Below are 20,434 nucleotides of genomic sequence, written 5' to 3' on the forward strand. Positions count from 1 at the left end.
ACAAATTATTCATCCACTCTTAACAATAGAATTGCTATACTGGGCTTGACGGATTGGATTGGGCCGTCAGAAAGGAAATCTATCTCTACGTCAAACTTTGTGGGCTTTCATCCTCACGCGATCGCTGGGCCGAACCCTTGAAAGCCACAATAGCGCTCGGCACTCGGTCCAGCCACACCGGTATACGATCGACAAGGTAAAGCTACTGTTTCCTTCACTGCCTTTTTTTTTTTTTCCTTTTTTGCACCTGCATTAGAGAAACAAACGGATGAGTGCCGAGTGCTGATGATAACACTGCTCGTTTCAGCGCTGAATCATAATACAAAACGATTTTGATTTTGTTTTTACCAAACAGAGCAAAATTATGTTAAATAGGATAATGGATTGTAACCCTGTTGTTACAATAACCTGAGACAAAAGATATGCCAACAAGGGGCTCCACATATTGATTTGCCGAAAGATAAGCGTGCAGACAAACGCAGCCACAAAGCTGATCGACTCCAGCACACGTAAAAACATACTACCTCCATTTTTCAATATACATGACACCGTTAATTTTTTATCATAGGTTTGATCATTCGTCTCATTCAATAAATTTACGTAATTATAATTTATTTTGTTGTTAGTTGTTTTACTACTCAAAATACTTTAAGCATGATTTATATGTTATATATTTACATTAAAAATTTTAATAAAACGAATGATTAAACGTATGTTAAAAATCAACCATGTCGTCTATTAAAAACGGAGGTTGTATGACATCTTTATTTTTGTAACAAAACTCTGATTTTTTAAGAAAATCTTAGGTAGATTTTACGTATTCTAGTATCACAATGATAAGAGATCCAGTCAAGAGAATAGATCCCAGAAAAAACCCTGTAGTCAAATTCTAAAAATTCAAAATCAGCTTTGGGTTATAAACCCACCAACAATTCGATCCGGGTTGAAATGATCTGTGATCTGTCTATGATTAGGTCACGCTTAGCTGGCAATGCCTATGTTAACAATGCACCCCTCTGCCTTTTCTTCCCCTTAGCTTATGAGCAAAGCAAGTATAATTATGTGCCATTGTGGGGGTGTGGGTTGGTTAAGCATAGCATCTTATCCTCCACAGTAGTTTAAATGCCTAGTAACAGGCCAGTTGTTTACCTGTCGACGCCTAGAATGCTTTGACTAGGATATCGTTTAGCTCGAGCTATATATTCAGTTAGATTGCACTTCATGCACTAGGAATAAATGTTTGCCCTTTTGGTGGGTTCTCCCCTATATCCTTTTGTTGATTTGCATGGATATTATGCTGAGCATCTAATGATTATTAAATCGATGGAAAAAAAGGTAATGATTAGGATAGTTAATTAGAGTGCAAATGATATATACTGTAGTAATAGACTTGTAGTAGCTCAAGTGTAGAAGTGTTTCAGGATGAGGCCTTTTTCAATCTGCAGTCTATTCTCCATTTTTTTAATGCATTGTTTCAGACACCTTTGATAAAAATAATGAATAGGTGAAATGGTTCTTTTGTCCTCCATTTATTTCTCCTCCTCGTGAATATATTAGATTTTCTTCCTATCATGACTAATGCGCCCTACGCCCAAATACTATGCTATTTGTTGAGCGTAACTACTCGTCGTGCAACGTTTCTGATGCCATTCACAATTCTGTAAATGGCGGCTTTGTAGCTTCTCAGGCACACATCCCAGGAGACCAAATCTAATCTTTTAGTCAAGTTAGTGGTATGTTTATAGCTGGATTTGTCTCATCTAGTATTTAAAGATTTGTTTTAAGATTCAAGTGTTTCTAAATAGACATGACAATCGACAAGGACACAGAAGCATATAGCTATTTATGCTTATTGCATTTTGTTTTTTATTTCTAGCAAGCTACCAAGTATTGGGGTATGCTGGGAAGATAGATCTTACACCATGGGCTGGCCATTCGACTATTGAAGGGGACCTTTGCTACAGCTGGTGCTAGAGCAAACTTCATAGGGGGAAAATATGAAGGTAAATCATATCATATGACAAATTATAATGTTTACATTGAAATATCCTAATTTTACATCACAATTTTTTTAAGTAAAAAATAAAAAAAATGCTTTATATATATCAAGCCACAACCATATCAAATGTATCAACTTGTTCCATCCATTTGGCTTTTATACTTGTATTCTTACTTCAAAATAATTCACCAATAGTGTGTTGTTGCTCTGGTGACGTATGCTGTGTTTAGTTCCTGAAATTGGGAATAAGTTTGGGGAAAGTTTGTAGTTTGAAAAAAAATTATGAGTTTATGTGTGTAGAAAAGTTTTGGATGTGATGTGATGTGATGGAAAGTTAGGAGTTGGGAGAAAGTTTGATGTGAACTAGACATGACTGTAGTGTAAAACCATCCGATTTAGGTTCTGAGGTGGGGAGAAAACGAACATTTTAATAGTCTAAAGTTCAATATATCCTAGTTTTATAACTAATGATCAATTTTAGGACATTTAAATAAAAAATGTCTAGAATGGACACTTTTTATATGTAAAAAAACACAAACGCAGGACATATAGTAGAGGTTGATCAATTTTAGGATACAGAGTAGATGTTAGACTCTTCGTTAGCACACACCGGAGTGAGTGTGGATTGAACCCTTATTGTCTCGTGAAACAAACCGTATGCAATTCCAGGGTACTCTAAGGATGTGTTCTTTTCGACACATAGTTTTGGCTGATTGGTTTTATAAAAAACGAGAAATATGATTAGCATTTGATTAATGATTATTAATTATTAAAACTTATAAAATAAATATATTTGATTTTTTAATGCAGGAGCATCATCTATATAGATATTTTTCATACGAAACGTATTATTTAACAATTTGAAAAATACAATGATAAAAAATGAGTACTGTAAAAACAGATCCTCGCCATATACAAGGCGAACGAAACCTGCAAACACAGCTTGTTATTAGCAACAGCTTTTCTGGGCGCACTCATTAAGCAAAGTGGCGATTATACTATAAAATTAAGCACGGGATCAGGATGGAATAAGTGGAGGAATCTTTGGCTGTTGGCGATTATCAGGAGACAACCGGCACCACCATAGTATAATGTTTCTACTAGCGTTACTCGTACGATATATGGCCGGATCAACCAAGACAGTTTTTTTTTTTAGCGGTGCGTCGAAGAGTCCAACCTGATGCACGAGAGGGGCGGAGGCTGCTCAGCTTGGCTGTTTACCAGTAAGAGCAACTTTAATACTATAGCCAACTACTAGTTTTAATTCATTTATAGCAAATTTAATAACTTATTTATATAATATTTACCTATAATTATATACTACACCATTAATATATAGTCTTACCTCTCGTACACATATAATATAATATATTGAAGTCTATACTATAGCTGACTATAGAAATCTATAGCTCACTTCTCTTCTCTTTTCTTTTCTCTTCTGCTTGTAGCTGACTTATAGTTTGATATTATACTCACTATAACGCTAATGTAAATTAATCGAGTTAATTAATCTCCTTGCCTTACCTTGGCCCCTTTTCGTGCACCCTGCTCCCTTGGCTTCCCCACCAGCAACAAGCAGGGTGAGAGAGTCCAGTTTGTTTAAATGCAATCATGGAGCATAGAATATGATTAGGGTCCCTGCCCTTTCGATCAATTGAACTGGCTAATCACGGGCCGGCAGGGGGATAAACTAGTCGTTAAATCGGGCGTTGTTTTGTTTTTATGTTAAGCTTTGCCTAACCTGATGACCTCTGACCAGGATGCACGTTCTTGTAGTTAGGTAGGAGCTCGGTGTTGTGAAGTGTATGGCATTAATTGTACCATCACAAAATAAATAAATTAAATTTAGTATATGATGTAATATATCTTTAGTACAACGAAACTAGATATGCATATCGTAATTGATAGTTTTAGATCACATTTCATCTTTTTTATAATTTATACGAAGTGAGTATGTGCTTAGGTCACTCCTTCTGTGGCAACATGTTAGCCTATGGGTCCAGTGTCATAGAGACAGGTCACAACTTATCAACTTTTCTTTCCTGTGTCTTTGCAATAGACAGATCACTCCTGCTTCATCGAACACATGAAAATTTTCATCCTCCTATGAGAGTATGAGTTTAACCGTTCGACGGATGTGAAAATATCCCGTAAATGTCCCAGCTTGTCATGACAGAAACGTAAAAATGATCCTAGATTATGGAATATCAGTGCACGCTTCTCAAGTCATTAAACGATGCTATTTTTTCTTTGAAAAAGAAACCTTATAAGTTTCTTATAATATACTACCTCCATCCCAAAATGTTTGACGCCGTTGATTTTTTTAAAAATGTTTGTCGGTGACATGTGACCGGGAGTATCATGACTAGAGGCTTGAGGCAGACACAATCGCCCACGTGGCCTGGCACCCTCGGGGGGCGTCGGGCCCGAGGGTGATGTGTTCGCCCTCCTCTTTGTCTCCCCGAGGGGGTCGGACCGCTCCCGCCTCGGCCCCGAGGGCCGAGGCGCCCCGACCCCTTGTGGGTTTTGCGCCGCGTATATGGGGTAGGTGAGCATAGCGGGGCTCACCTAACCACATTTATTGCGGTTTGGACGAGCGCGTCACGCCGCATGTAACGCAGTGCAGCGCGCTCGTTTATCCGGTCTATGACCAGTCACAGACCGGTCAGATCGTGGGTTAGGTGGCGACAGGTGGTCTGACGCACGCCTCGCCCCATCCCGTCAGGACGAGAGCCTCCAAGCACTCGTCCCTAGCCGGAGCCGGCGTGTTAGCTCCTGGAGATGGCACGTTGGTTTCGGTCAGATATATGCCAGGCTTCATCCTAACCATTACAGGCAAGATATTGTATGAAGAAGGGCGAACATGCAGATTGTTAAACTGACACGTGGTGGACAAGAATGACCGATTTGTGACCGGTCTGACAATGGTCATGTCGTCAGCAGACAGCCATGTTCCCACGTCGCGCCTGCTTCCGGCGGAAGTGGAGGTAGGTATGGGCCGTCCCATCAGAAGGTCATTCGGACGGCAGCCATACAAATCTCCGTCCATTAATGAAGAGAAGTGAAGTTGGAGGGAAGAGAGGATGAGTCCCCACACAAAAGAAAGAGAGGGAGAGATGGTGCACGTGGGATCCCCTTGAGATATAAAAGGAGGACCTTGCCCACTTAGAGAGGGGGGAAAAACGATCCCAGAACGATCGGGGGCTGGCTCGCACTTTGTAGTTTCTTCATACACAGATCCACCAGAACACAGGAGTAGGGTATTACGCTTCTCAGCGGCCCGAACCTGTATACATCGCCCGTGTCTTGTGTTTTTTCCATTCTCGCGAACCTTCCACACACAGACTAGGAGCTTAGAATCTCACCCAGGGCCCCCGGCCGAACCGGCAAAGGGGGGCCTGCGCGGTCTCCCGGTGAGGAGCCCCACGCTCCGTCAATGTTTGACCGTTCGTCTTATTTAAAAAATTTAAGTAATTGTTAATTCTTTTTCTATTATTTGATTTATTGTTAAATATATTTTTATGTATACATATAGTTTTACACATATCACAAAAGTTTTTGAATAAAATGAACGGTCAAACATGCTTAAAAAAGTCAACGGTGTCAAACATTTAGGGAATGAGGGAGTATATCTTTGTAGAACAACTTTTCAACTTTAAAGCAGTTAATCTATTCGTTTACATTCTTAAATATTATCACAAATTCAGATAATTTATACACCACACATTTATTCATTATGAAGAAAAGACATGACTAGTGTTTGTGGTTACTAATTTACACCTTCGCAAACAAAAAAAAACAACTAGTACTACTCCCTCCACTCTAAAATATAGAATAGATACGTTTTAGTACTAGAAATTTAGATATGTTCATATTCATATATGTAGTATTAATTACGATATTATCTCGTTTAATATTATATTGCTATATTTAAAAACATATGCAGTACTAATTTGACTTCACTAGGCTTTTTTTTTTCTGCTAGCAGAAAATGGTACTAGCCGACTGAATAGTTCCCGTGCGCATGTGACAGCAACAACTGACAATAGTACTGGGATCCATGACTGCATTTCACCAGTACACACTCATATGGTGGTTGGCAGTTGCGTCATCGTTCGGCGCCCCCGTGCACGCGATCAACGTGCATAAATTTAGACACATGCCGGTGAGTTATTAACATCAGACGTACGCTAGTCGCTAGCTAACCTCCAAACATCTCAAACCGGTGGGGGTCACACACATTGCTAAAAACCGTGCACAAATTAGGCTCAGGAGATCTAGGAGAGACCATTGCTAAAAACGAAGGGATATGCGTACGCTCCGGGAGGCAGCTACCTATAAAAACATCAAGCCAAGAGATGTCACTCTCGTTCGAATTTCTTTTTCTTCTCGATGAGAATAGCCGGAAAGATTCTTTGAATGATACACGATGTATTTGTGAATTTGTCTACAAGAAGACATCTGTGATAACTTCGACAATTTTAAAATATGCTGATATGATTTTCTAGAGGTGGCTGTTGAAATAGAGTATACCTGTTTGCGCACATTTTGAACGTAATTTGTTTTTTTAAAAGAAAAACACAAGCGTCGCAGGTGAGATACAGACGCCAAAACACGGAAATACCGTGGGGTGTTTCGAGTGACAACGATGCATGGGCACTGCTGATGTTTGCTCGTCCTAATTTCTCCCCTTCCATTTTTAAAATTCATTTTCCATGTCCACGTCTCCTCTTGTCCGGGTTCATTTTTCCTCGCTTGTGTCTCGGCCAATTTTGTTCGTTGTTGCTGGAAAACATCGTGACAGGATTACTGCTACTGCCAACTCTAATGAGTGTTTCATTTGTTTCGGTTCCGTGCTCTCATTAATTTCCTCCAAAACTCCAACGAGGTTAATCAGAAGATGATCGTGCTCGCATCCAACTCCGACGGTGATGGAGCACTAGACAGTTGTACAACCCCTTACCTTAAGGCGTAATTAAGCTGGCCGATCGATGGTGTAAAGATAGACTGGTGGCTGGTGGACATTTTGGGTACTGCACCAGGCACTACTCCATCCGTCACATAATATAAATGATTTTAAAGGTTCTCGGTACAGATTTGTAGTCCTATAAAATGTCACATCCTTTAATATCTCTTATATTATGGGACATGTGTTAGTACTATGTCCCATTCTAACCTTATACTCTCTCCGTCCCTAAATATTTGACGCTGTTGACTTTTTTAAACATGTTTGACCGTTCGTCGTATTCAAAACATTTGTGAAATATGTAAAACTATATGTATACATAAAAGTATATTTAACAATGAATCAAATGATAGGAAAATAATTAATAATTACTTAAATTCTTTGAATAAGACGAACGATCAAATATGTTTAAAAAAATCAATGGCGTCAAATATTTAGAGACGAAAGGAATATGTGCAACACTGTGCTTTTGTTTTGAACGCATATTTCACGTTTGTCCTACCAAATTTTAGTGCTGGAACGAATACCATACACCAACAAAGTTGAAGGAGATAAAATCTACATTTTCTACGATCATATAGTCAAACACATCACTGCGCATGCATCATCACACACATATCGACCAAGGAGAGATGAAGACCAGTGGTAAATTCATTATCACATTAAATTTGTACTTATTTCACACTTGAACGAGCATAATCCTATATATTATAAGAGTAAAATCCAATAGATGAAATTATGCACGCACAACTGCACAAGTTCTTTATAACCCTGATGAGTATAAGAACACTACTATTTCGTCAATCTTGTGGTGTATGACGCCATGCTACGGATGCAATTTTTTTTCTTTGGTTTTAAGGAGTACCAGGTCAAAAAGACCATGAACTGCGTAGCACTTTCCGAACGACCGCATTATCAATTCAACTCCCGTGCTGCAACTTTGTGCAGTCCACACCATTAGGTAGTAGCAGAAAGCATTACTGCAGCATTAACCAGCACAGGGCATGCACCAAAACAAAAATCGTCAACACAAAAAACCATCGTCTCTACCTACTCCAGCTCCCATTCTCCCGTCCATCCTCCACCACGCACGCTCGCACGAATGAAAACGAAAGCCACCACGGGTTAATATCAGATTCACCGAAACCCTTTTTAGAAACACCGAGGAGTTTACCGGCTAGCTCCGCGAGATAATGGGCTAGTTGATTTGAGTTCAAAGCCTCACCCACTTTATTTATTTGATATTAGATTTATCAAATCGTTTGGGATAAGATTATCGTCATCTAATAATTTGACGGTTACAATAAAAATTATATGATTATCGTGAGGTATACGTTGATATAATATAAAAAAAATTGGGAGGATTATCGTACCATGGTTTTGTAAACCCAGCCAGTGCTACGGCGCCGGGGGGCACCGGTCCAGCTGCGCCGTTGGACTCGCTGGCCCCTCGTTCACATCACCATGTTGGCCACATGGTTGCTGCTGCTAGCTGTTTCGTGTTTCGCCCACGCGAGCGACCGGACCACACGCACGCACGAGCGGCCCGTGCCTATGACAGCGCGGGCCCCCCGCGTCGCAGGCGAGGGGGGAGAAAGCGAGAGCCGAGAGAGAGAGAGAGAGAGAGGCGTGTGTGCGTAGGTTTGCTTTGCTCGGCGCGACAGTGGCTGGCTTTTGTGGTGGGTGCGGTTGCATGCCGGGTCGGTGAGGGACATGCTACTGCCCTCGCGACGCATCCAATCCAACCCTACCCTCCATGGGCCCCACCTGCCAGCCAGCGTCAGCCGTGACTCGCTGGCGACGAGAGTACGGTACGGAACGGGTCGATGCGTCGGTCGCACCGCCGGTTCACGGGCCACGTATAGGAGTACTAGTACTCCAGTGTGCGTCCGTACTACGGGCGGCAGCGAGAAAAGCCGCAACGGAAGGAGAAGGAGAAGGAGAGGAGATGCCATGTGCATGTGGGGGGTGGGGGAGTAGTAGTGGTGGCCAGACGCGGTCGGACGTCGCGGCGCAGAAGATCCCCCGACGAGACGAGACGAGACATGTCGGATCCCCCCGGCCGCTTTGGCCCGCGGGCGACGGTGACAACACCACGCCGCGCGCTCCACGGCAACGCAACGCAGGAAAAAAGATTCGCGCCGCGGTACGGCGACGACGCTGCTCGTCCGTCCGATGCGACGATGGGTGCCCAATTATTACTCCTCCACTACTACTCCTCCACCCGCGCGACGCGAAGCGAAGCGCACAAACCAACCAACCAGCCGGGCTGGGCATACTGCGACTCTGCGAGCATCCACCGCGACCCGTCTCTCTCTCTCTCTCTCCCACCTCCACTGGGCGCGGCCTGCCTTGCCTCCTGTGCCTCGTGCAGCTCCCCTCCTGCGACCGCGACCGCGACCGCCGCTCGCTGTCCAAAAGCCTCAAAGCCCAAGAGACCAGGGCGGCTACCTCCTCCTCCTACCACCACCGCCACCACTAGTCCCCCCCCCTCCCCCTTCAGCCAAAGCCTGCGACTATCCGCAACCTCAACCTCAACCTCACGCAGCTCCCGCGCCAACCGCGACCTCCCGGATCCGGCCACGCCGCCCTTTTCCGGCGAGATCCACCTGCGGGAATTCCGTGGTTGTTGGAGGCGCCGCGGCCGATACAGGGCGGGGTGCGGTTAGATCCATGGAGATATGGAGATGGAGCTGAGCTGAGCTAGCAGCGGTAGTACAGATCGTGGCTCGCGCGTGGCGTCCCTGTCCGTTGGTTCCCGGCGGGTGGTGCTTTTGGGAGGAGTCGAGGAGGAGGAGGAGGAGGCATGGCCGCCGCGATGGAGATGGCGGCGAATCCAGGTGGTTCAGGTTCGAGTTCGTGCCTCTCCCACCCATCGCCGCATTTCCCGGTGGAGTTTTTTCTTGCCCCCCTTTTTTCCGGTAGCCGCCGGGCTGTGGCCTGGTTGAAATTTTTGGCGGTGCTTTGGCGTGGAAAAGTTTGGTTCGTTTGAGACCGAGACAATAGTTGATTTGAGTGGACTTGAGTAGTTGACTGGCTTGTGTGTTGAAAAGGTGCCGAAATTTCCCTCTAATTTTGAGCCGATGTCACCGAACCAAAACGAGAAAAATTAGGCAATCCGTTCCCTTCTTTTTTTGCTTGATGAGTAGTTGTTGTCACCCTTGCTGATATGGGTAAACTCTTTGTTCCCACGATTTATGATGTTTGTGTGATATTTTTTTTTGTTTATTTAGTTCCGTAATTCGATGCTTCTGAATTGTGATCCGTCAAATAGGAAAAGCCGATTGATGTTTTCGCTGCTAATTTTGTTCGATTGTTTCAGTTTAGTTTGTAGGTGATGCATTTTTTTTTTGTGGCTAGTTTAGCTGATGAATTGGCGCTTCTCTGCTGATGATAAACTGTGTCGGTTTAGTGGATCTTTGTTCGCTTCAACTATGTTTAGGATTTCTCATAATTTATCAAACTTGTTTTCTCAATTCGTCTTTCTTGTTCTGATGACTCAATTTTGTTTTGCGATTCAATTGTTTCTGTGTAGGAACCTGCAGCGATGCACTATTCCGGGAGCTATGGCATGCTTGTGCTGGTCCGTTGGTCACGGTCCCGAAGCGCGGCGAGCGCGTCTACTACTTTCCCCAGGGTCATATGGAACAGGTGCTCACCGATCGGCTTGATCTACGAGTTCTTCATGCCAAATCTCATCGATTAAACTTTTTTTTTACTTAGTTTACGTTTTTTTTTTCACCTCAAAGGCTCAAACTGATCACGGTTTGTTCTATAGCTTGAGGCGTCTACAAACCAGCAGCTTGACCAGTACCTGCCGATGTTCAATCTACCATCCAAGATCCTATGCAGCGTGGTCAACGTAGAACTCCGGGTCAGTGTTTCTTTAATCTGTCTGGTGTAACCTCCCATGTGAGTGTGCTGGAAATCGCCAGTCCGGTTACTGTAGCTCGAAATATTATTCAATGCTTACCGGTTGAGTTCTGCAATGCAGGCGGAGGCTGATTCAGATGAAGTTTATGCTCAAATTATGCTGCAACCAGAAGCTGATGTGAGTATATTCTCTACCCCCCTGCCAATATGTAAGGGGGGATATATATTGCTTTTGCAATGCATGCTATATTGCTACTGTAGTATTTCTACTTTCTTATTGTAGCAGCCTTTAATGGTTATAAATCATGTCCTTTTGTCATTCACATTGATTGATTTGTTTGCTTGCATTTGCTTGTTCAGCAAAGTGAACTCACCAGTCTGGATCCTGAGCTTCAAGATCTTGAGAAATGCACAGCTCATTCCTTTTGCAAGACATTAACAGCTTCAGATACAAGCACACATGGCGGTTTCTCTGTTCTTAGGAGGCATGCTGAAGAATGCCTTCCTCAGCTGGTTAGTATTAAAAGCATATTATGTCTCCACAGGTTGTTAAGATTGTTATATCCAAGTGTCAAATATCTTCTTGAGTTCTCGTATGTAGCAGTACCAGTTTATGATATTATTGAATAGTGTGGTTGCTTTGCAGGACATGTCTCAGAATCCACCATGTCAAGAACTGGTTGCCAAAGATCTCCATGGAACTGAGTGGCATTTCCGTCACATCTTTCGTGGTTAGCTTGAATCTTATCATTCGGGTGTTCTGTTATGCTTTCAATAAAAGCAGGGCCAGCCATGTGTGGTCTAAAAAAAATCTCATCATTTGGCATGATTCTTCCAATCTTGTTGGCACTATGTTGTCCTTATTATTTTGGTGTAACACTTTATTTCTCAGCCACACATGCTCACCATTGTGTAGTAGCATGTGGAATATATAAGCTGTATATCACTTTCAGGATCGCAATCTCATATCTTTCCATTTTTTTTTACAGGACAACCTAGGAGGCATCTGCTTACAACCGGTTGGAGTGTCTTTGTTAGCTCAAAAAGATTGGTTGCTGGCGATGCATTTATCTTCCTGAGGTACACAATACTAAGCATGTAACTTGAAGGCATTAGGTGCACTTGCATCTATCTCATGACTCAATTTAGTTGCGGATGAATCTAGTCTACAGTTATTACTGGTTTCTTCCGCTAAATATCGTTGAATAACTTTCAGGGGCGAAAGTGGTGAGCTACGGGTTGGAGTAAGGAGACTTATGAGACAAGTAAATAACATGCCATCATCTGTCATATCAAGCCACAGCATGCATCTTGGAGTCCTTGCAACAGCTTCCCATGCTATCTCCACTGGAACCCTCTTTTCTGTTTTCTACAAACCCAGGTTCAATAAATTCTCATTTTGGTTATGCCCTTTGTTTCTGGTTCTTTATTGTATTGAGTTATGGTGCAAATTTTAATAGTAATGGTTGACGTTTAGACCTATATAAAACTGAATTACTGAAATATGGCATTATTGGAATATTGTTTACTCTGCTGAGTGTATGATCATTATAAAAATAAACTTATGTATGATGATTTACCCATCCAGTCATGCATTGTTTTTGATAAAGTGGAGTAATACTTGGGTTATCCTAATTAGCATTATGATGTGCAAGTTTACATTATCTTGCAGACTAAACTTAATGTACATCTATTATGTTCCCAGAACAAGCCGGTCTGAGTTTGTTGTGAGCGTTAACAAGTACCTTGAAGCTAAGAAGCAGAACTTGTCTGTTGGAATGAGGTTTAAGATGAGATTTGAAGGTGATGAAGCTCCTGAAAGAAGGTACAATCTTGAGTTTCTTTCTGCATAATTATGCTAGCTTTACTCCTGTAGTTTACGGTGCATATCATAAACATTTCTGTTTCACAGGTTTAGTGGAACAATTATTGGTATTGGGAGTGTGCCAGCAATGTCAAAATCTCCATGGGCAGATTCTGACTGGAAATCTCTGAAGGTAATTCATATTTTAGTTTTGAATTTTGATGGTTAAATTGGAAGATACTTTTTTGAGATGTTTTTTGTCCACTTATGTCTTGGTCTCTTGGTTGGTCCAGATCTGATTCTGTCCTGTAATTATTCGTAGGTCCAATGGGATGAACCTTCGGCTATTGTCCGTCCAGATAGAGTTTCACCATGGGAACTGGAACCATTGGATGCGAGTAATCCACAACCACCTCAGCCTCCATTGAGGAATAAGCGTGCAAGGCCTCCAGCTTCACCTTCTGTGGTTGCGGAACTTCCTCCAAGTTTCGGTAAGAATGAAGTCCTGAACACCTGTGACAATTATGGTTCTGATTCTTGATTACAAGGCTCAGGTCATAGTTGGTGCACATAAACTTTTATATAACTTACTCCCTCCGTTTTACAATGTAAGACTTTCTAGCATTGTTCACATTCATATAGATGCTAATGAATTTATATATATAATAATGTCTAGATTCATTAGCATCTATATGAATGTGGGCAATGCTAGAAAGTCTTATATTGTGAAACCGAGGAAGTAGTGTATTATCCAGCTTAACATTTCAATGCTGGTGCGACTTACATCAGGACTATGGAAACCCCCATCTGAAGCAGCCCAAACTCTCTCATTTTCGGAACCACAACGGGCTCGAGAGATATTTCCTTCAATTCCTGCATCAATCTTCTCAGCATCATCACATGTTGAATTCAATTCAAAGAACGAGCCATCCATACTAAGCAATCAGTTCTACTGGTCAATGAGGGATTCAAAAACTGATTCTTTTTCTGCTAGCACTAACAAAACAAGAGTTGAAAGAAAGCAAGAACCAACTACTATGGGTTGCAGATTATTTGGAATTGAAATAAGCTCAGCTGTAGAAGAAGCCCTGCCTGCAGCTACTGTTTCAGGTGTCGGTTATGATCAAACTGTTCTCTCTGTAGATGTGGACTCTGATCAGATCTCACAGCCATCTAATGGCAATAAATCCGATGCCCCTGGAACAAGCAGTGAACGTTCTCCTCTTGAGTCCCAAAGTCGTCAAGTGAGGAGCTGCACAAAGGTGAGAGTTTGTCACGTTATTTCCATTTTCAAGATGCTGAAGCATACAAAGAACTTAATTACTTTTCCTTGTGCAGGTAATTATGCAAGGTATGGCAGTTGGGAGGGCTGTGGACTTGACAAAACTAAATGGTTATGGTGATCTTCGCAGCAAGTTGGAGGAGATGTTTGATATACAGGGGGACTTGTGTCCCACCCTGAAGAGATGGCAAGTTGTTTACACCGATGATGAGGATGACATGATGCTTGTCGGGGATGATCCTTGGGAGTAAGAATCTTTACCTCTTCACATTTGTATATTTGATGCAAGTTTTTGGCATCAAAGTTCTAATCTGATGGTAATGCATGTTGTTGCAGTGAATTTTGTAGCATGGTGAAACGGATTTATATTTACTCCTACGAGGAGGCCAAGCTGCTGGCTCCAAAGTCTAAGCTGCCAGTCATAGGTGACACCATCAAATTGAGCAGTATGAACTCATCACATGAATCCGTCGACCTGGACAATCATGCCTCAGTTACTAACAGGGACTGCTAACCATTGACTTTGCCCTAATTCTGATATGATCATTTGAGGAAATTCCAATGTTTCTTCATTACTGCTTCCTGTGCTGAAGACGCAACGCCCTTTTGTCTTGAATTGTGGTGGTATTTGAACTGCAAGTGCCAGGAAGTTCCCAAGACTGGCAAGACCGCCTGGAAGAGGCATTCTGGCAAATGCATGCCGTTCCAAATTGTTTTGTGTTTTGGTAGGAGCCTTGGCGTTCTTGTCTGGTGCCCAGATTTAGGTAAGAAGTCCTGAACACCAAGATTGATGACGCTTCGGCCCTCTCCCCGTTGCTTAGGAGTAAATAGGATTTGCATATGTATATATAGTATCATTAGGATTCCTGATTGCCTGCTATTGTGATTCCAAGTAATTTGGATGCATTAATGCAATTATTATTCAGTAATTGTTATTTTTAGCAGCAAACCTGTGAGTGATGGTGGTGGATGTGTTGATCTTGCAGCATTTGCTACCTTTCTCTCCATTGTGGAAGCCATCTGTACATAAACAAACTACTATCAAATAAGTAATGTTGTGCTTTCTAACCATCCATTGTCATTATGGTTCCTTTTGTGGTTGCTCTCTTAGTGATGAGTTTGCGTACGTTCATCTGCTTTTTCTTTGTTCATGCGCTTCGGTACCTTGATCTCCGATACGTACAAGGGAATAATTAAGAGTCGCAAATATGTTTGCGGACTCTTGGCTTAAGTGCATTCTGACTCGACAAGTTTGATCTCTTCAATTTTAGAGCATACGTAAAGTTAATATTATACATGTTTGTAGATAAATATAATTATATTTACAATACCAAATTAATTTCATTAAATCTATAATTGAATATATTCTCATAATATATATTTATCTTGGGTTAAAAATATTATTTGAAAATATTACTATTTCTTTCTATAAAGTTGATTAATAAACTTAAAGTTGTAACTAAAGTTCAAATGAATTATATTCTGAAAGTGAAAGGGAGGGAGTATGCCCTAAATATCGTGGCTCTTGTTTGATATTATATTAGAGCATCTCCAACAGTCTTGCTAAATTTGTCTCTCTATTTACTCATTTAGCCAGCCCTCCAACCCATTTGGAGAATAAAGTGTAGTTTGCACTGCAAGTCTGTCCATTATACTCTCCAAACTAACGGTGGGACCAGTATGTCAGTCTCACATGGCAATAGTATTCCAGGCGATTCGGTCGGCGGCGGCGCGGAGAGGCGGCGAACCGGCGGCGTGGAGAGGCGGCGGAGGGAGCCCGTGACTCGGCGGAGAGGCGGCAAGGAGAGGCGACGACCCAGCTGGCGGGCTCTGGCGGCGAACCGGCGGCGCGGAGAGGCGGCAAACCAGCGACGCGGAGAGGCGGCGACCCAGCGTGGAGGCAGCGACCCAGCTGGCGGGCTCCGACGGCGCGGAGAGGCGGCGAAACGGCGGCACGGAGAGGCGGCAAACCGGTGGCGCGAAGAGGCGGTGAGGAGAGGCGGCGACCCATCGGAGAGGTGGCGAACCGGCGGCGTGGAGAGGCGGCGAAGGGAGCCCGCGACTCGGCGGACTGGCTCCAGCGGCGTGGGCTTCTTCCACGCGTCGTCATCGTCGCTCATTGCCGGAGCGAATGGCGGCAGCGACGGCGGTGGCGGAGCTCGAACTTTGAGTTGGGGAACGTGGTGGCGGCGACTTGGCAGGCTGGCTCCGACAGTGGCGCTGGGTTGGTGTGGGCGCTGGAGCACGAGAGAGGAGGGGATTATTGACGTGGGGAAGAGAATCCATGTGGGGCCACCATTTGGCGAGGTGCTTTTGTCTGGCCAAAGTTGGCCAGCCGGCGCACGAGTTTGGCCAGCCGGATGGCTTGGCCATCGGTTGGCCAGTGTGTTGGAGCTCTTTTTTGTGCTTGAATGGCCAAATTTTAACTTGGAGAGGCTAATAGAGAGACTGTTGGAGATGCTCTTACGATGGCTCGCAGGCGGGGATAGAGATATGGGGGCACGTCGGCGTTTCCATAGTGCCGGGAGAGGGGGGGAGAGAGGAGGGCGACCGGCGTGGCGGAAGAGAAGCAAGGTCGGCAACACATGTGGAGTTGTGCTATGGCCTGGCGGTAGATGTGTCGCTCGCTTTTTTTTTTTTCTGTTTCTTCGTTTCTCTTCCCTTCTTCCCTTCACATAGGAATTGGATGATGTGGAGACTTTTAGAGCATACTGAGTAAGATTATTGTACCTGCTCTTACAGATTACTCTATCCATCCTAAAAAAGACCAAACCTAGGATCTGTTTGGGGGAGCTTAAGATTCTGAGAAGTAGCTAGTTGGTAGCCAACTTCTAAGAGTCTAGAAAAAACTGAGTTTCTCAGCTTGTGGCTTCTAGTTCATTTTCTGGTTTCTACAACTACAGCTTCTCAGAATTTAGATAAAAACTGTGCTGCTTAGAGGAGCTTCCGATTCTGAAAGAAGCTGTAGCAGTTGAAAGCTCTCCTAAACAAGGCTCTAGTTAGGAATGGGGCATTGTCTAGTCCATGATTAGGTTGGTTTTTTTTTTAAAGGACGGATGGAGTTCACAGTTGCACGAACCCGTGGACGAAACGGACACCGAGTCACTCCGCCACGGGAAGAACGCGGGAACGCAGCACGCGTGGTCCACCCGAATCGGAGTCAGCCAGCCAAGCCACCTAATTAACCTAACTGTTCTCGTCCATATCTAACGACGGCCGCCTCCTCTTCCCCCTCGCCCAGCGCCGCCCCAGCGAAAGCAAAATCCCCTCCACGAACCGCGCGAAGAAAGTATTTCTCGCTCACCGGAATCCGCCGTGAACCGTGAGCAGTTGATGGGTTTCAGGGGAACCGCCGGCGCAGCACCCTCGTCCTCCCGCACGTCCGATCTGCCCCCTTCCACGCCGTGGTTCCGGGAGCTGTGGGGGGTCAACGCCGACAAATAGTAGCAGCCGCCGTCGCCGAAGGTACGCCAAATCGAGAGAGGAGGTTGGACGCTGTGCAGCGCTGTGCTATGTGTGTGTGTGTGTGTGTGTTGGGGGGGGGGGGGGGTGTTGATGGTGCTTCTTGGGTTAGATAGATCATAGATGGGAACGGGTATATATTGGGGATGAGGTGAAGGGGCATCGCTAGAAGAGCGAATTCTGTGTCATCAATTGTTGTGAACAAAGAAATAAGTTATGTTAGTAATCAGTAGCTGCGTATAACATGACAAAAGTATAAATCTTATTCATTACAATGCCGGAAACAAACATTAGCAGCAGCTAAGCACCAAAAATAACTTCAAGTGCAAGGAACAGTTTTTGTATTTCATGTTTTATTATTGATTTTAGGTGTCTTCTTAATGATACGCTTGTATTTGATTGATTGGCCTTTTTGCGCACATTATAGGACAGCATTGGTGGATTTCTCGATTTGCTGATTGAATCAATTAAAGCAAAGGGAGGGGCGTCCCTTCAGCAAGAGTTGGGGGCTTATTTATTTCAGTCTGATAATAAGACTTCTTTAAGAAGACTGTGCCGACTGTAAATATGTATAGGCAGAAGATACCCAATTCTGGGTGGGCTGCTTTTGATCGCAGGTGGCGCAGCAAAGATGGAAGAGGGGATGACACCGATGTCAATTCATTTCCAGCTCTCTCAGATTATATAGCCCCCAGTGCTGCTAGTAGCTCAGTTGCGGAAAACAGTAGGCCAAAAGCAAAGCCTTTTGCATCAGTGCTTCGTCCTTCTGTTGATTGTGCAGCTGATGGTAATGAAAACGGAAATAAGCATTTCACTTGTCACAGGGAGAATGCAAACTATGGTCTAAAATCTGCATCTGAAAATAAAATTGAGCTGCTGAGGGGTGCTCATAGTTGGGCCGACAGTAATTTAATTGAGGATGTACTGGCCTCTGTGAACAATGATGTTGGTGAAGCATCTGCTTTGTTGAAAGCTATGGCGTCTCCTTGTTTTCCAATAAGGGAGGATGGACTACCTGATCAGCTTTCTTCTGAGATTAATAAAACACATGGTTTACCATCAGGAAATGGTACAGCAGAAAATAATCTTGTAAATGACTCGCAGTTGTTGCCTCTGCCAATGAATATGTCGTCTGTACCCATAGAACCGGAAGTGGAAGAGCTCGATGACGATTACTTTAACCACAGGAAAGATGCATTGAAGATTATGAGGTAATACATGCAATCATCTTTTATGTTAGGTTCTCGAATTCTCTGATATTAGCATAATATTTGACTGGAGGATTTTGTATAGCAGACGCATATTGGGACTTCTTTTATTCACTGTGTTATGTTATAACATGGTGAAAGTTTGAAACTATTTTCTTATAGTAAATAGAACCCAAGCTCATGTTGTGTCAAAAGGTCGGTTCAGTGTGGACTTTGCATGTGTTAAGATCATATTTTGTTGCACAACTAGTTTCTTAGTTGCATGATTCTGATTATTGTTGTCGATGCCGATAACAGTAACACTGCAGAAGAATTGTGAACCATGAATTGCTGCTGAAAATTGTACAAACATGTTTCAACTTAAACGATGGACCATTCAGTTGAACAAAAAGGCCATTTTGATATTGAAAGAATGGGGGATACGTGAAATCTGTTTGCTGTATTTTTATAGCTGTTGTTCACGCACCTCATTTTTGTGAGGACAACTGAACCAAGTCCTTTTTGGGTAAAAAAAAATGAGACCTTTTATTTCTTTTTGGTCAATAGGGCTGCCACGAAGCATTCTCAGGCTGCGAGTAATGCTTTCTTGAGAGGTGACCATGCTGCTGCCAAGGAACTTTCCCTCAGAGCTCAAGAAGAGCGATCCGCTGCTGAAGAGCTGAACAAGAAGGCAGCAAAAGAAATATTTCGCCTCAGGAACAGCAATAATAGCATTTGGAAGCTAGACATGCATGGTCTACATGCATCAGAGGCTGTGGAAGTACTGGAACGGCATCTTCACAGGATAGAATTCCAGCCACCAGGGAATAATGCAGCTTCATCTGATGAAGTAGCTAGGTCTGAACCCAGAGTGTCTGGTCCAAGCATTGAGCCCGGCCCAGGGAAGGTGGTGTTTGTTCGTCCCATACAGGCTATCTTAGAGGTGATCACAGGTAATATATCGTTTGTCCGTAGGATATGAGTCCTTTGGTTCTCTTTTTCGCTAATATGTTGTTGCAACTATGTTCGGAATTATGAACTGCCAATTTTTTGTTTAGGGGATTTTTTTTTTCATTTAGGGGATGTGGATGAATGCAATATAATCTCTTGATTTCTGTTTGCACTTTGCAGGGATTGGCAAGCACAGCAAAGGGCAGGCCTCACTACCTGTTGCAGTCAGGGGCTTCCTCATTGAAAATGGGTACCGATTTGATGAGCTGCGGCCTGGTGTGTTCTCTGTTCGTCCTAAATTCCGTCGCCGGTGAACCTGTGGAAGTGTGTACTGTACCGCCAAATGGAGCATTACGCTTTGTGGCATGTCATAGTTTATTTACTTTGAAATTGAATGTAACATGCAATAGTTTATTTACGTTGAAATTGAATGTAACCATTTGTAAAATGCTCAAGTTGTTTATCTAAAACAGAAAGCCAATTCAATTCTGTAACCATACGAATCGGCAACGAGTGCAATGTGCTAGTGTTGACAGCATAGATTTGTGATTGCACTGTGTATGGCTTTGTGCTACTAAACGCAGGGCATAAGCTTCTCACTTCTCAGCCTGAAGTTAAAAATCACAAAGGAATCAAGGTGAAGGAAGAGTTCTTTTCTATACTTTCTTAACTTCTACTCTTCCTTTTTCATATACATGTTTTCTAAACGGTTAAACGGTATATTTTTAATTTCTTTCAACATTTATTAAAAAAATATTTTAATCATTTTCAATATTTTATTAACATTTAATTAAGAGAAAATAAAAAGAAAAAACCATTGAATGTCATCGACAAATATAAGTTCCATGAAATATTATCGTACTAGTGACTTTATCCTAGAATACTATCGTCGTTAGGGTTCTGTTAGCAT

The 20,434-nt window shown here is 43.1% G+C and overlaps 2 protein-coding genes across 4 annotated transcripts; both read left to right on the forward strand.

Annotated features, from left to right (window-relative positions):
• Positions 1-9,212: 9,212 nt before the first annotated feature.
• LOC4335934 (auxin response factor 9-like) lies at positions 9,213-14,995 on the forward strand. Of its 2 annotated transcripts, none has more exons than NM_001419353.1 (14): positions 9,213-9,814; positions 10,501-10,616; positions 10,744-10,839; positions 10,960-11,016; positions 11,199-11,351; positions 11,485-11,569; positions 11,828-11,918; positions 12,055-12,219; positions 12,544-12,663; positions 12,751-12,835; positions 12,965-13,133; positions 13,432-13,904; positions 13,981-14,171; positions 14,261-14,994. In NM_001419353.1, exons 1-14 carry the CDS (start codon positions 9,772-9,774, stop codon positions 14,436-14,438), a joined length of 2,022 nt encoding a protein of 673 aa, NP_001406282.1. In that variant the 5' UTR covers positions 9,213-9,771; the 3' UTR covers positions 14,439-14,994. The 2 variants fall into 2 exon arrangements, with proteins under 2 accessions (NP_001406282.1, XP_066165254.1); XM_066309157.1 differs by having other exon boundaries at positions 9,478-9,855; positions 14,261-14,995.
• A 2,164-nt stretch (positions 14,996-17,159) lies between these two features.
• Positions 17,160-20,018, forward strand: LOC4335935 (polyadenylate-binding protein-interacting protein 7). Of its 2 annotated transcripts, none has more exons than XM_015781646.2 (4): positions 17,160-17,389; positions 17,814-18,597; positions 19,141-19,526; positions 19,705-20,018. In XM_015781646.2, the coding sequence occupies exons 2-4, from the start codon at positions 17,954-17,956 to the stop codon at positions 19,836-19,838; spliced, it is 1,164 nt and encodes a 387-aa protein (XP_015637132.1). In that variant the 5' UTR covers positions 17,160-17,389; positions 17,814-17,953; the 3' UTR covers positions 19,839-20,018. The 2 variants fall into 2 exon arrangements, with proteins under 2 accessions (XP_015637132.1, XP_015637133.1); XM_015781647.2 differs by having other exon boundaries at positions 17,819-18,597.
• Positions 20,019-20,434: the final 416 nt, after the last annotated feature.

The sequence above is a fragment of the Oryza sativa genome, chromosome 4, assembly GCF_034140825.1.
Source record: "Oryza sativa Japonica Group chromosome 4, ASM3414082v1".
NCBI lineage: Eukaryota > Viridiplantae > Streptophyta > Magnoliopsida > Poales > Poaceae > Oryza > Oryza sativa.

Coding starts and splice junctions, on each gene's coding strand:
- LOC4335934 (NM_001419353.1), top strand. CDS start 9,772: ATGGCCGCCGCGATGGAGATGGCGGCGAATCCAGGTGGTTCAG. Junction 9,815..10,500: donor GGCGAATCCAGGTGGTTCAG/GTTCGAGTTCGT, acceptor GTTTCTGTGTAG/GAACCTGCAGCGATGCACTA. Junction 10,840..10,959: donor TGGTCAACGTAGAACTCCGG/GTCAGTGTTTCT, acceptor TCTGCAATGCAG/GCGGAGGCTGATTCAGATGA.
- LOC4335935 (XM_015781646.2), top strand. CDS start 17,954: ATGTATAGGCAGAAGATACCCAATTCTGGGTGGGCTGCTTTTGATCGC. Junction 18,598..19,140: donor GATGCATTGAAGATTATGAG/GTAATACATGCA, acceptor TTTGGTCAATAG/GGCTGCCACGAAGCATTCTC. Junction 19,527..19,704: donor TATCTTAGAGGTGATCACAG/GTAATATATCGT, acceptor TGCACTTTGCAG/GGATTGGCAAGCACAGCAAA.